We start from the raw sequence: 15,624 nt of genomic DNA, 5'->3' as shown, positions 1-15,624 counted from the left end.
GAGGACAACAGAGCTGCTTCATGGAAGAAGAACCTCAGCTTAGCCATTTAGCTTTAGCGCCAACGCTATATTGCCTTACATGTATTAGCTCGGCACAAGTGCGACAAATTAACAGGCTAAACTGAGGTCCTGTGGATATAGCTCGCTAGCAGCCTCGCACCAAAGACCTGTTGAGGCCATCGTTTACCCAGAATGCTTTGCGTTTAAATATAATGGCTCCGTCCGTGTAATTTATTTTTTTAAATTTTTGTTTAAAAGTCATAAAAACTAAACAGCCTACAGTATTTTTAAAGTCTTTATTTTACAGTTAATGTTTATCAAATAAAGTTTAATGTTACAACTAATCGTGGATCCCTTTAATACATTCTTTGAAGTTGATCGTGCTGATTGTGTTGGATGTCCAAAAATCACAAATGTTTGCTCATGTGACTTCAAATGAAAACAATATAATTTATTCTAGCACTTTACTTAAAATAAAAAGTGTGTAAAAAAAAAGTGAATGAACCAAAAACTTTGATCACAACTTTTTGTTTCTCTCTTTCCTATTATAAACTGAGGAGCTACTGTCTGTAAACTTCTTACATTAAGCAAATATAAAACGTTGCAACTAGCCATTGCATTTGTGGACAATGTTTCCTTCTATTCCATCATTCTGGCCTCAGTGATATCCTTGTTTTTGTCTGTAATCCATGATTGAATGTGTATGTATTCATTTTGCCTCCTCAACTCAGAATGAATAAAAATGACAAAAAAATTGTTATATAAAAACCAGGCTTATCTTGGTCTGCCAGCTTAGTTCTCTCTAAGCCTCCAAGCATGGAGAATAAGAAGGAAGGAGTGCTGCTTTGACTACGACTGCTCTCCCTCTCAGCTGTTTTCGGCAGCCGCCTTGGCCTCGCTGACAGCTGAAATAAAATCTTAATGCAAAAGGCCATAGTTACACTTGTCATCCCAACGTGATTTCTAGAGATTTAGTCATAAACATTTGATGTGTGCGACTGTGCTGATGCTGTCATAGTGTGATGTACACCCGCAAGTTGAAGGTTTTCCTTTTGATCTGTTTCCACACTCCTCTTAACTTTGTTGACAGAAGTTCTCTTGAGCTTATTGTGCATGGTCTAAAAGAATTTTAAGTCAGTCTAGCTGGGTTTACTTTAGCATAAATATGATCATTATTTTTTTTTGTCACTTTATTTTCTTTATTGCACACTGTAGTTGTGTAGACTTTGTGATTCAACTTTGTCCAGTGCTAATTTGAAGTGTAAGAGTTTAGTTTTATTTTGAAAAACACAAAACACACGCACAAATGTAGCTAATATGGCCCTTTTGTCACATTTTAAGCATTTTTATGTTTTTGTCTGCCAGATGTCAAGTACGCTTTTGGACACACTGAACACATTGATAGAATACATTTGCATCCTCAGCCCCAATGGTTCATACAGGAGCTGTGCACAGAGCACAACACGGATGGTGTTTCGTTGAATAATAGCAAACTAAACAAACGGAACAATGCAAAAGTTATGGTTTAATATTAGCAAATGTTGTATTCTTTCTCACAGTATGTTTTTTGGGAAAACAACATTTCATAAGCTTGAAAAACAAAACTAACAAAAACAAAGTAATAATTTGGCCATTAGTCTAGCCTGGACAGAGAATTTTTTTATAGCGAGTAAGTAGGGCTGCACAAAATATCGAAAATTTATCATCATGGCGGTGACTACTGAGCCCGCGAGGGGACATGGGGGATTTTTTTCTTTTGCGTTACCTCGCAATACCTTTTGCGTTCCCTCGCACAAGTAGTTTATCACTGTTGTGCCTGCCGGTTTATTAACAAACTCACATGTTCACCATTAGCGAGTTAGCCTACTGCTTTAATTCAGCTTCAGAAAGAATATWTCACACAGCCACGCATGGAAGTATGTCATATGCTGATATTTTAACACAGTGCAGCCACGCAACATCAATGTCAATTTCACAAACTTGTGGCGACACATCCTGTTTTGGTAACTGGATATTTCAAAATAAAAGTCTGATTTAATTCAGTTCATATACAAATCAAACTTTTGCATGGGAATGCAAAAAAAAAAATTGCGAGGTAATACAAAAGAAAAAAATACCCCCATGTCCTTTCGCGGGCTCCGTAGATAACAGCCTGTGCAATAGACATATTGCAAAAAACTGTATAAACTACATTAAACTGCAATAAAAGTTTGCATTTATTTGGTCAATTGAACGGATCTCTTCATATTTTAAAAAAATTCATGCCGGAATCTAAAAGTTTTTTTTGTTGTTTTTTTGCTTTGAACCCAGAASAGAAATACATCAACATTACATATTTGTGTTTGTTTATTTATCGCAAATCATATCGTCATCCCAGTATTAAGCACTGTTATCGCACATCACAGGTTTTCCTAACGTTGTGCAGACCTACTAACAAGGCACATACCTTTCTGCCAATTATAGACTCATTGRCAAACATCATTTAAAAATGATTAAACTACCCGTTAATCTAATWAAAGTCATTTTTGTCTCTTGTTGCATTAAAATATAACCCAGTAAACTTTCTCTCTTATTCTCCTTCGCGTCCAGGTGCCTGTCTTGTGTTAATGCCAACTTCCCCTGCCACTGGTGCAAATATCGCCACATGTGCACACAGGATGCCAACGACTGCTCCTTCCAGGAGGGACGAGTCAACACATCGCAGGTGAGGGGCCGAGCACGCACACAAATTTAAAAACATGATGATGAACACACAGGTACTGAAGAGGCTTGTCCTCATTTAAACATYAAACAAAGCGATAACTCAGATGACTGCATATTGGGGTTTTACCAAGATTCAAGTTGATGCAACTGCGCAGAACCTTTTGAGGGTGATATATGTGGCTTTATGTAAACATATCGTCCTTTTATGCTCTACAAAATACACAAGGATTCATAAATGGTCATTTAAAATAATGTGAGAACATTCATGAGGATATGGCACGTACAAATACACATGCAAAAATGTATGGCTGCATAGTATTCCAAGGATGCAGCTGGGTCCTGTACAGCATTACAGGCTGTTTGTATGGGAGTAGATGAATGAGYGGTGCTGTGAGTGGCCCAGTGGCAGCTTTTGCACTCTAAGGAGCACTAGATTTAYTCACTTATAAACAAGTTGGAGTGAATGAGTGTGCAAATGGAAGCATCCAAATGTTATATTTGCATGAAAACCCGTATCCTTCCATGAGCTGATTCGTTTTTACTTACCCTCTGTCAGTGTCGATCTCTATCACCATGGCTTAATACCAAAAGTTAGGTGTCCTTCAGATGTATTAAAGAAAGTAAAGAATAAGCTTTACCCACTGTTTCTATATTTTTAACTAAGAAAGGTGCTTAATTTAACTCCAAACAGTTTGTGTTGTTCTCACTAATTCTTTTTGTCACCTTTTTTTTTTAGTATTTCCTAATTATTAAGTACTTTTTTCATGCAAACACTCTAACTTGTTTGTTCTCTTGCTGATTTTGTTGTGATTTTTGTTTGTGTGTGTGTGTGTGTGTGTGTTTCCCCCTATGGTTGCTTCATCTATTCTTTACAAAAGCTAAAACCTGAGCCGATGGAGGAGTTCAATCAGAATACAAATATGTAACTTTGTGCGCCCATTTCCTGGTTTTATGTTTAGCAGATTCTATTGATGTGTTATAAAACRTATCTGTAAAACCAAACAAAAGGTATGAAATATCTGCATTGTGACTGTAAACCAATAAAAACTGGCTTGGGTTTAAAGGAGTTAAAAGTGTAGAGAGAAGCAATAAAGCAACAAAAAATAAGGTTTTGAAGGGCACTCGTTTGTGAACAGATCAGCCTGACGTATGCCGATTTGTTTTAAAAGCAACATCAATTCACTGGTTATTATTGTTATTGTCTTCTTTTTTTTATTTTTCGCCTTAAAAACATCCTTTSGATGCAGACGTTGCCATGGTTACAAAGACACTTTGAATGTCAGGAGGGAGTTTGWTGAATTTTAATAGACACACAGACAGTCGTACTTGTGCCACATTCTTCCATGGATTATTGTTATTGACACGGCAGACATTGAAGAGACAGCTTCAGGCTTCAGATGCATGCGTTTGGATGTATCCTTATGGTTATTTTTTTCAATCATTGAATAGATACTATTTCGGGGCCATGCATATGCTCGCCTTAGCCAACTGCAGTAGTTTTGTCACACATTTATCTCCTCTAGTCTCGATTTTGTTCCAATTTGCCAGTTCGTAGCCCCTGCTGAAGGCAATATTGCCCATCACTGCTGCCTGAAAAAAGTTTCCCCCTGTGTCATTAGCAGTCAGTTGCCAAAGTGATTGAATTCACACTACACTGGTTATATTCCCAAAGGCATTTGTCATATTTCTTGAGGCTGACTTCACTTCATATCTGATAAAATTCATAGCATCTGTGAATGTGTGGCATTGGTAAACCACAAAATATCACATTTTTTTCCTTCTTTGAGCGTGTAAACAGATAACTAGTTTTTTATTTTTATTTTTTTGCGCTTTTAAGGTAAGCATAATTCTCTACTGTCACTTCCTGGATTTGTAAATATATATAAATCAGCTCTTTTGTGACAGCAGATAAACAGAGAAGCACATTAGGGGCGACCAGGCAGAAAATTGCCAGAGTCGGAGAAACACTTGAGAAGGCCATCAACGGAAAGGCATATAAACACAAACAATGAGAGAAACAAACACAAGCACAAACAAACGCAGAGACAAACAAATTTGCCACGCTCCGGCGAATCCCAGCATTGGGCTGGTAAAGCCGACTGGGCCGCGACTTGGCCCTGGGGGTGGGTTCAGATAACTTCATTTAGATTCAAGGAAATGGGAAATATCGGAGAATATTAAAAAAAAAAAACAGTGAAAAATGTAATAGAAAAACAGGTTTGTTTGCTTTATTTTTCATTTCTGTCTACAAGCCTCCCTGCTTATTCTGTTACTGATTGCATTCTGCCTGCTTGTTAATTAAGGTGCTCATTCATTTTGTATGTTGTAGCTTTCCACTTAGCATATTTCATGTCCCACAAATGATTTAATGCAGTACATGATTGACGGCAAAGACAAAGTGACTGCCAAATAACCTCCCTTGATATGAGCTTTGAAGGGACCAGACTTAGTTTTGTTTATTTGTGTGTGTTTGTTTATTTTTTGTACGGCATAAACAGCATCAATCCCATTATTAGCAACAATCTGTGAGGCCGATTCCTAATTATTACCTGGGAGTGCTTGTTTGTATGGTTTTACATTCAATGCCTTTTAAATATGTTTTGAATTTGAAGAAATCTAAAATAAAACAGTAAACCTATTTGAAAATTTAAAAGTACTTTTGTTCTCAAAATTTGTTCATGATGTTTAGAAAAGACTTGTAATGGTCACGCTTACATGCTAAGTTTGGTATCCAAATCAAACAAACAAAATAAGGAATTGATGCTGTGATAACTTTYTAAAGTTGGAGGTTTTTTTTTCATTTATGTCATAAACCAGTTTGCAGGACTGCGATAACCTAGCCTGGCCCTTGCCTTCCTACGCAGTTCCGCTCAACTCTAGTTTCCCTTCACTGCTTCGTCTGGGATTTCTCCCATAGACGAGGATTTCGCTGGCAGATTTTTAGCCGATCCAATCAGAGAACAGAACGTTGATTTTCTGCGCAGTGTCTGCTTGTAGTTTATTTTACCTGGGCCAATCAGCAAACAGAAGGCGGAGTTTTGACAGACGTCGATTTTCTGCGCAATGTCGGCTAGTTAGTTAGCAATGGCAGTGTAGGAAGTGAATGAAGCCAGTCCGTGTTGATAAGGCTTCCAAATTAAATTAAATTTGTCTGACAAAGCAGCAGCTCTCATTTACAGTCGTCTCGTTTGGCTCGGTATATTTCTCATCTCAGTAGGGTTGTTTACAACACACGCGATTTCCGGTTAGCTTCTTAGCTTAGCCTCCTTCCCATCGACATACAGTCCAGACCCTCGTATGAAGTAAAGTGAAGGACAAGGGTCTGGTTTTTACCAGGCTAGCGATAACCCAAAGAGCCTAAAATCCTTGTTTATGGGTTAGTTACCATTGTTGCCTTTTTTACTGTAGTGGTATTTTTTTGTCCAAACGAGTTGCAAGTTATCATTTTCAAAGTTTTTAAGTGTTTCGGCACCTACACCATTGAATATGTTAATTTTACAGCCTCCTTTTTATTGTTTGTTTTTGCTCCCTACTTATTTATGTTTGTTAAAATCGTGGTGTGGCGATGCATATTTCTCCCAGCTTGTTGTATTCATCAAAACACTGCATGAGTGAAGTCATCCAAATCTGTCAAAAGAAATGCTCCTTATGAGCCGGAGCTTGTTCTGCATCAGCCGCTCTGAAACAGTTTAGTTAACCACTGAGGCGTTGACCTTTTCAGAATGTGAAAATGCAACTCACCCGCTAAGACAGGCCTCGGGTACGATCCATCTTTCCTTCTCATTGTCGTTCGTTGCGTTGCTCTTACTGTTGCTTTCTTATTTCATCACTTCTCATTCTGTTTTTTTTCTTCTGTCCTTTCCCCTTTTCTTAAATTCACCCCCTTTCATCCTTCATATTCTCTGTCTTTTACACTTCTTTTTTTTAATTCTTTGAGTAGCTTGACCTCCTTACTCTTCGTGGAAGACAGTAGGCCCATGATACATCGCTGCTGCACTGAGGTGTTAAGTAGCAGCTTCGTAGCTTTGCCTCATTAATTATCATTAGTAAGCTGTTTTAAGCTCCAGATGTACACAAGGTGAATATAGATACGTAGATCAGCGAAGGCTTTTGTGCTGCTAATTAGCAAATGCATCAGCTTGATGATGGAGCTGGTCAGATGGTCATATGTTCCTATCTAGTCACCAAACTGCTGAAGCAGACAGGAGCACACATGAATGCGYACGGTGATCAGCCATTAAAACAACTGGCATGAGGAGTTAATAACACTGGTTATTTCATGTTATGTTCTGCAAGGGCATTTTTGGCAATTTGAACCTTCTTTAACAGTTTCACAGTGTGGCAGTCCAAGCACACCCAGTCAGCCAAGCATTCTCACTAAGAGTGTTTTGGCCTCGGTGGCAGAATATTATGCTCAGACACACAGCTTGAACTGCTTCAAAATGCATTTAACTACCATATTAATTCAAATATGTAAAATTTAATCCATAAAATCATCCATAAAGTTGGGGGTAGTATTAGACTCGGATAAATATTTTTACTTATGTATTTTAACTGAAATATCGACTTCATTCACAAAATGCATGAGTCCGGAAAAAAAAATGAACTAATGACATTAGCGTGTGACCGGGCCGCTGCTGGAACAACAACAAACACATGTTTGTCTGTAATGGCTGCCGTCTGCCGGTGTTCTGAAAAAGTTTGTATCCCTGAAAAAAGTTTCCCCACCAGAGGGGGTGCTCGCGAGTAGGAAGTAATCTGCTTTTGCCCCAGAAGATGGTCCAAATCTCATGTGAAGTCTCTGACTTTTGTGTTGGCGCCTCCTGGTGGACTATGTGTAAAATGCCAGAATTCATATGATGCTGCTACCGCTGATATATAGTATTTGTTGTCAAAATAGCTTTTAGTACATATGTTGTTAAAATAAAATGAACAGTCCAATGATCATTTTACTGATATGTATAAAGACTGCAAAGGCTGAAAAATCTTGAAGTCTGTATGAAATTGGAGGTAGTTTGATTAAATTTTTTATGCTTTTTAAGGTCAAAAAGGGAAGGGGGTCATATAATACAGTACATGAGATCGTATTATACATGAATAAATACGGCAATATCCAAAGGAGCCCAAGACATTAGCCAAAGTCCTAAAGTCTCCATGACCCTATTTGTTTTGTTATTCATGGGATGCCACTCAAACCACAGGGTCCGACAGCTGCTAAATGACTGTGCCAAACACCTCCAGAGGTCATGTCATCTGGACCTTCTAGCCAGTTGAATTTAATCCTCCAGTTGATCTTTGATTAACAAAAAGAAGACTGTTTTACAGACGTATTCTTATAATACTAGATAAAAGCCATGGATCTCACCAGCCATCTCACTCTCCCTATTTGATCTCTAGTCCACTGAGCTCTCTCCTCTTGTTAAACCGCTCCCTCATTCCCTCAACAAGTCAATTAGCAGGAGCCAGACACCCTCTCCTTTTGTCTTTCAGCTATGGGTGTCAGAGTTACAGCTGTCTCTTCATTGTTTCAGACTGCTGGAACTCAGGCTGTTGGTACACAGCTCTGAGTGGCCCAGCTCGGAGGCTCTGAAGCTGGAACTGGCACAGATCAAGCTTCCCTTCTCCCTCTGGATGTCTCTGGCYGGGGGAACCGCTTGCCATCGATAGGCTCAGCTGTGTGTCTGTGGTTGTCCTTGTGTATGTATGCGCATGCACATGTTAATTATTCAGAGTGTATTAAAGCTTAAAGATGCATCTCCAGATGCCTCTCTGATCATTGCCATGCTTAATGGAGAGAGACATTTGAGATGAGAAGTGAAAGATGGAATATCTGCATAACCGGAGTGTGGCAGTGCCCTAGTTGTTGGAGAAAAAGGCATTTCTGCTATGACCATAAAACTATACTATGCTCATGGTTTACAGAAAAGTATTTTGTTTTAAACTGAACATAAAGTCTGAGGAAGAGTGTGCCTGAAGCTTGATATTAATTTAACAACAATGCAAAATTTTAAAAAGGATAACAAATTGCTAACATGGCTCGTTGTGTGATTTACCGTTCTCTCTTTGTGATGAGGTTCAAAGGTTTGAACAAGATTTGCTTTTAGTTAAAGTTGTCTCAGAAAGCTTACTTTAATTGTCTCATTATGCTGGAAAGATGTCAGACTGGGCAGCCCATTTATCGAAAATGCTTAAGGCCAGTTTGTCAACAAGTGTAGTGAAATGGGATTGATCAAGTCTGTAGGCTGTTGGGAAATTTTGTAAAGACTCAAACGATGGCTTACGGAGGGCAGGTTTTAAAAAGTCACACGAAAAAAAGTAGAAAGAATTGTTTGGTTAAAGTGAATGGAACAGTTCTGTGTTGGAGGGAACATCATTACCAGACAGAAAAGGACAGTGCATGTTGATGAAAGCAGAGGAGGAGGCTGCTGTTTAACCATTCATGAGATGAAAGGCTACGTGAGCGTCGTGACACCACCCATGACTCATATCTCCTTAATTTCTACTCAATAATTCCATATCATTATCTAATGTGAACTGCCTGGATTTAATCTTTTCTTGAAGCTAGGCTGCTAAAAAAAACACCTTTTGATTATGTATCAGGTTTACTCTGGATTGTTAAGGATTTGATTTTGATTACAGAGCGTGAATCACAATTACTTAAATGTCACTGAAATTGTTATCAAAATGGATTTATACATACTTATTTCATTTYTTCTTTTTTCTACTTTTTTATTGTAGCTTTTAACAGACCAAATTGTAAACTTAGCCAGGTGGACCTTCAGGAAACCTTTATTAAGTTTATTGACCTTAACTTCTCYCCAAGGCCACAAGCTTATTAAACTTAACCTTACCCCAGTGTTGTTCAAAGTTGGCAAGTAATCACTTGTGAAAATTTGTTTTTAACGTGTTTTGATGGTGTCCACATGTTTCATTGGGTAAATTAAATGGCCATGAAACAGGTGAATGTTGTGAAGGAGAACTTTTAACAACAGTGTTGGCTTTCTTCTATATACAGTAGTTTTCTTACCCAAGGACACCACAAATACTGTACGCACTCGTCGTTGCATTAAGCTTATCTTTGGCAAGTAACGTCATCATCACTACAGTAGATAGCTTTTAGATGACCACCATTTCATTTTAATACAAGAATTACATGAATGTGAATGATTTCATTTATTATGGCATGTTAAAGTTACATTTATAAAACTGCTGAGGATGTTGCATATTGAACTTGATGGTCTTCAAATCTTTTCAGGGGTCCTGGAAAGGAGGGTCCGTCGGATAGTTGAATATTGGATTTGGGAATATGGGGTGGTTTTCATCTTGGTCATTTAACACTGGACCAGCTCTACACCCTCAGCAGGGTCCAGGAGGATTGAGTTGGCTCAACCAGTCTACATGCGTTTTGTGGACTGGGAGAAAGTCAACCGTGTTCCTCGGGGAGTCCTGTGGCGGGTACTCCGGGAGTATGTAGTACCAGGCCCATTGATACGGGCTGTTAGGTCCCTGTACGAATGGTGTCAGAACTTGGTTCACATTGCTGGTAGTAAGTCGGACTGGCTTCTGGTGAGAGTTGAACCTTGCCAAAGTTGCCCTTTGTCACAGATTCTGTYCGTAACTTTTACGGACAGAATTTCTATGTGCTGCCGAGGTGTTGAAGGGATCTGTTTTGGTGACCTTGGTGATCTTCAGATCATGATCTCCGGCTCTCACTGGAGCGGTTCACAGCCGAGTGTGAAGCGGCCGAGATGAGGATCAGTRCCTCCAAAAACCGAGACCATGGTCTTGAGCTGGAAAAGAGTAGGGTGCCTCCTTTGGGTCGGGAAAGAGGTCCTGCCTCAAGTGGAGGAGTTTAAGTATCTTGGAGCCTTGTTCAGGAATGAGGGAAGAATGGAACGGGATATTGATAGATGGATTGTTGCTGYATCTGCAGTGATGCGGGCGCTGTACCGGTCTGTCGAGGTGAAATGAGAGCTGAGCCAGAAGGCGATAGGTTGAGAAGCTCGGTCATTCCAGGAGGGACTCAGAGTAGAGCCAGAGAGGAGCCAGTTGAGGTGGCTTGGGCATCTGGTTAAGATGCCTCCTGGATGCCTCCCAGGTGAGGTTTTCCGGGCACATTTTACTGGGAGGAGAACCAGAGGAAGACTCAGAACACGCTGGAGGGACTATGTTTCTTGGCTGGCCTGGGAACGCCTTGGGATTCCTCCAGAGGAGCTGATCCAAGTGGCTGGGGAGAGGGAAGTCTGGCTCTCTCTGCTTAGGTTGCTGCCCCCGAGACCCGACCCCGGATAAGAGGAAGAAGGTGGATGGATGGATGGATGGATGGATGGATGGATGGAAGGATGGATGGCCTTCAACTCTTTGTAAGACAGATTCATGCTTAAAACTGACCTTAAACTAAACAGTGGTGCAGTCAGATATGAATCTAAAAATACTCAAGATACAGTATGTTCACAGAGTGAATTATTTTATGATRGAAGAAAATGTAAATACTCAGCACTGGTTTTGGTTTTCACAAATTGTGGTTTATGGTCAGCCAGCACTGGCACGTTTAGATGTTTTTTGCACTGATTGGGGTTTAATGCTCCAGATACCCCTAGTTTGATAGATAAATGCATAAATWTGTTTAGTTCAGAGAAATCTTGCCAGGTTTTTTTTGTTGCACATTATTCAGCCAACTAATTGTGTACATATAGCTCAATTAGGCGTGTGGCATTCAAACCATCTACCTCCTCAGAAAGCAACAGTTGTGCTTTCAAAAGGATAATAAGAAATGGTAATAACTTGCTCTCACTAACCAATTTAGAAACTTTTTTAAAAAAAAGTAAAATATCAAAAAAATATATCCTGAATAAGACCCATAATGAAGTTGGGCTTTTATGAATAAATCTGCACTACCGAACATAATGGTATGAAGTCTTTTATTTTTTAAATATATATATAGATTTTTTTTTACAGCTTCAACCATCTTGCTTCCTATTCCCTACAGTAAAGGGCTGCAAGGAGTGGGTGGACACTCCAAAAGGCTTCCAACACAGTTCAAAGTGCCTTTTATTGAACAGAAGAGTTCTCAGTCTGCTGCAATCAAGTGCCTGCCCTCTTTCCACCTGAGACTACGACTGGGAACTCGGTATATTTGAACAACATTGATGAAAAGTTAACTTGTTGAAATGAAGCACAGAGGATGAGTCACAAATTTAGAATACAAGTTGAAACACGCTTTGCTAACAAGAGCAACTACTTTTAAAAGTTATTTTACTCTACAATACTGTGGTGTATTTAAAATTCTTCAATGCTAAACTAAAGGGATGGTACATATAAACTTCTTTTCATTTGGTAATAAAAGCTTGTCAATGGCTTTTTCTGTTGACTTTGAAAGGTTAGCTGATTTTTAGGTGGGTCACAGAAGTTTCAAATTTTTTATTTTATTTTATTTTTTACTAGGTCACGATTTAAAATGGGTTATGAGCCCGTTATGGAAAGGCTCCCATGTGAGAAGGAGCACTTACTTTGTCATTTTCCACTATTAGCATAAATCAAAGTTCATCAGATTTTGATCCTGCAGGCAAAGAGCAAAGAACCGTTCTYAGTGAACAAAGTTCTTTGTAACTTCTTATTGTCCGTCATGCATCCACTTTGCTACCCTCAGAGCCACACACACACACATACACACACACATACACACAAACAGGGTTTTTTTAGAGGTTGCTATTGATCTGCTGGCTGATGCTTATCATCTACATCCCTCTCTTTGACCATCCAAAGTTGATAGCATCCCAAGAGATACACAATCACATATGTCCATCAGAGATAATGCACAGGTCACTGCCATTCTAACAGAGACGTGATGAGTTCAGTATAGTTTAGTCTCAGAAGATGCAATACCTTTTTATGATTGATAAAACTGATAATTTATCAGAAACACAGGCTCAGCTGTTTTAGCCTCTTAATGGTTTTTAGTTGCCGTGCTCTTATTGGCTATTTTAAGTTTATTTTTGTAAATTGATTTGATTTGATTTATTTATTTAACAGGAAAAGATTWCTAAAAATCAAGCCTGACTCAGCATAATTGCTGTTTTACAGCAGGTTTCTGTTCTGCAGCACATAAAAYACTCAGAAATACAGCATCACAATCACATCATTATACACCATAGACACAAAGACAAACAAGCATACCAAATTTCAGGAAGGCAGCATTTGCAAAAAAGGACGGCTAAATATGAGCACAACAAAAAGTGTCCAGCAGATGGCAGACAAGATTCTTCTTAAAGGGCTGTAGTTTTGAAATGGACTTTGTGTTTTGAGGAATGTCATTCCATGCTTTAGTATAAACATAGAAGAAAGACCTCTGGCCGTAACAGTTTTTAAAAGTTGGTAATATCAGTTGTCCTTTTGTAACAGATCTAGGTGAATGACCACTTCCAGAATTTGATTTGGGCAACAATGCACAGAGAGTTCCATAATTGGCACCTTGGAAGATCTGAAAATATAAATTAATACCACTATACAAAACATAATTCTGAAAAGTCAAGGCATCAGACAATGAAAGAACTGTACAGTGATGAGTCCAACCAGGAAGTTTTTAATGAATTTTGTATGCCCTGTTGTAGAGCCTAACCATGGGTTCTAAGATTTCATTTGTTGTGAGAGACCAAACAGGTAAACAGTACGACATGKTTGAGAGTATAATGGCATGAAGATAGATATTTGAAACAGAAGATGTCAGATTGGATCTAATTTTTGAATAAACGTATAATTTCTGTTTCAACTTAGTGGTTAAGACTTGTACATGATCACGATAAGTCAAATGAGAATCCAAAGTAATTCCAAGATATTTGTAGGTAGTGGCAATATCAAGGGGTTTGTTTAAAAAAGTGAGTTGATTTGTTATATTGAAATGCCTCCTGGGTGAGGAAAAATACATGCACACAGTTTTTTTTAACATTAATTGACAAACAAAAGATTATCTTGAAGTGAATCCATGAAATGTCTGAAGATCTGCTTGTAACTGACTATTAATAGATTCAATATTGAAATTAGACAAAAAAGAACAGTATCATCAGCATACATTAAAATATTTGAATACTTCAATATTTTTGGAAGGTCATTTATGTATAATAGGAAAAGCAATGGGCCCAGTATGCTACCCTGCGGAACTCCCAYGGAACAGGGCAGAGACYCGGACACAGAKCTTCCAWGTTTCACAACCTGACACCTATCAGTCAAATAAGAGGAAAACATTTGTATTGCAGATGATGAAAGTTGAAAAGAAATCAACTTTTGTAAGAGAGTACAATGAAATGTATGTAAATAAGCATCATGAGGCTTCATCCTTACTTTACATTATATTACATTGTTCACATTCACTTTTTTTGTTGTTGTTTTTGTAGTTCGAAGATTGTTTGGCAAACAARTATAAATGTATTTCAGAGCCTAACCACCCAGATAACAAACCCAACAACTGTGAATCTTCACAGCCTCATATAAAAACAAACATGTGTTTGTGTGTTTGTTACTTCATGTTAGATTAATTCTCTAAGGGTATCCAACTATATTTTTGTCTTGCATTTAGACATAGCAGAACAGATTATGCTTCTTCCTTCCTTCCTTCTGGGACATTTAGTCTTTCTATCAGGTCTTTTTCTTTTGYGTGTGTATGTGTGTGCGCGCGTCTGTTTATGTGTAGAAGAGCCCTGGTCAATGGGGTCTCGCCCCCTTCTTTCTGAAATGCTTCACTGGACTGTGACGCTAATCCCTTGGGACCATCCACACTGTGGTGATCCGCCTCACACACACACACACACACACACACACACATAGACAAACACACACAGACAACCTCATCCATCATACTCTGAGGTTGTCTGTGCCTTCATGAGGCGGCCTCGTCGGTGACAACCAGCAGCCAATCTTGGATCTCGTCTCATTTCTGACATCACTCTAGATGGATGAAAATCAACTAGGAAGTCAGAGAAAGTAAACAAAAGCATGACAACCTTTTATGTGTCAGAGCTAAATGCAAATTAAACAGATGCCCCCCTCCCCCGCCTGTCATCTTTAACATGAATAAACTTGCTTCTTTGTTGTCTTTTACAGACAGATTCCCTGTGCAGTTCTAGAAACACACTCCTTCTTCGGCGAATCCAGTGCACATTTCTTATTATTTTTCTTCCCTGTCTCACAGCCACAGGATGTGGATAACAAAGTGGGGGGTAAGAGAAAGGAGAAGTGATTTAGGGCATGAAGGCTGCGGAGGGGAGGAAAAGTCAATATGAAAATGCAGCAGGGCGTCCTATAGTCAGCTGGAGTTCATGACTGCAGGCACCGTCATGGTTAAATAAACCACAGGGCAGGTAGAGGCCCGTGGGGGGAGGGAAGATCAAATGTGAAGAACGTGTGAACTGAGCAGAAAGAGATTTAGATAGAAAAAATACCCTGTATCTGTTTTAAACCAATACATCTAAAGCTTTAAGTATTCTGTTGTGTAATCGCTTACAGTGTCATAAGTTAACTGTCATAAAACATTAAAAACCCACATCTTCAGATGATGCACATCGACACTGAGCCCCTCATATCCTTTTTCTTATTAAGTCAGTTTGTCTATAATTCTAACACAGTAACAGGTATTTCACAACTGTTTTCTAGTTTGAAAATGATTGTAATAAAAAAATAATTCCTGACCGATAAGTCTATTCTATCATCTCATCTTACTTACTTGATCACATGTACTTACTTGGTACATATTGGTATATGTCTGATACTTAGGAAAACAGGTTGCATTATGTAATAGGTTGTACTAAGTCAGGGGTCTGCAACCTTTATAATGAAAAGGGCCATTTCTGATCCTCGGCTCGCTAATAAAATGTCCCCAGAGCCGCAAAATAAGCTACAACTGTGATTATCAATTGGTGGTCCGTGGGC

The 15,624-nt window shown here is 38.8% G+C and overlaps 1 protein-coding gene across 1 annotated transcript in view; it reads left to right on the top strand.

The window, feature by feature from the left end:
* The window catches only part of LOC106522373 (plexin-A1), a gene marked incomplete in the record, with an annotated part of 278,427 nt that overhangs the window by 166,840 nt on the left and 95,963 nt on the right, over positions 1-15,624 (top strand). The window contains 1 exon segment of the mRNA XM_014015353.1: positions 2,590-2,704. Coding sequence (XP_013870807.1) covers positions 2,590-2,704 — 115 coding nt within the window.

The sequence above is a fragment of the Austrofundulus limnaeus genome, unplaced genomic scaffold (genome assembly GCF_001266775.1).
Source record: "Austrofundulus limnaeus strain Quisiro unplaced genomic scaffold, Austrofundulus_limnaeus-1.0 Scaffold128, whole genome shotgun sequence".
NCBI lineage: Eukaryota > Metazoa > Chordata > Actinopteri > Cyprinodontiformes > Rivulidae > Austrofundulus > Austrofundulus limnaeus.
The sequence above is the reverse complement of the archived record's forward strand: the minus strand, read 5'-3'. Positions and strand labels throughout refer to the sequence as shown.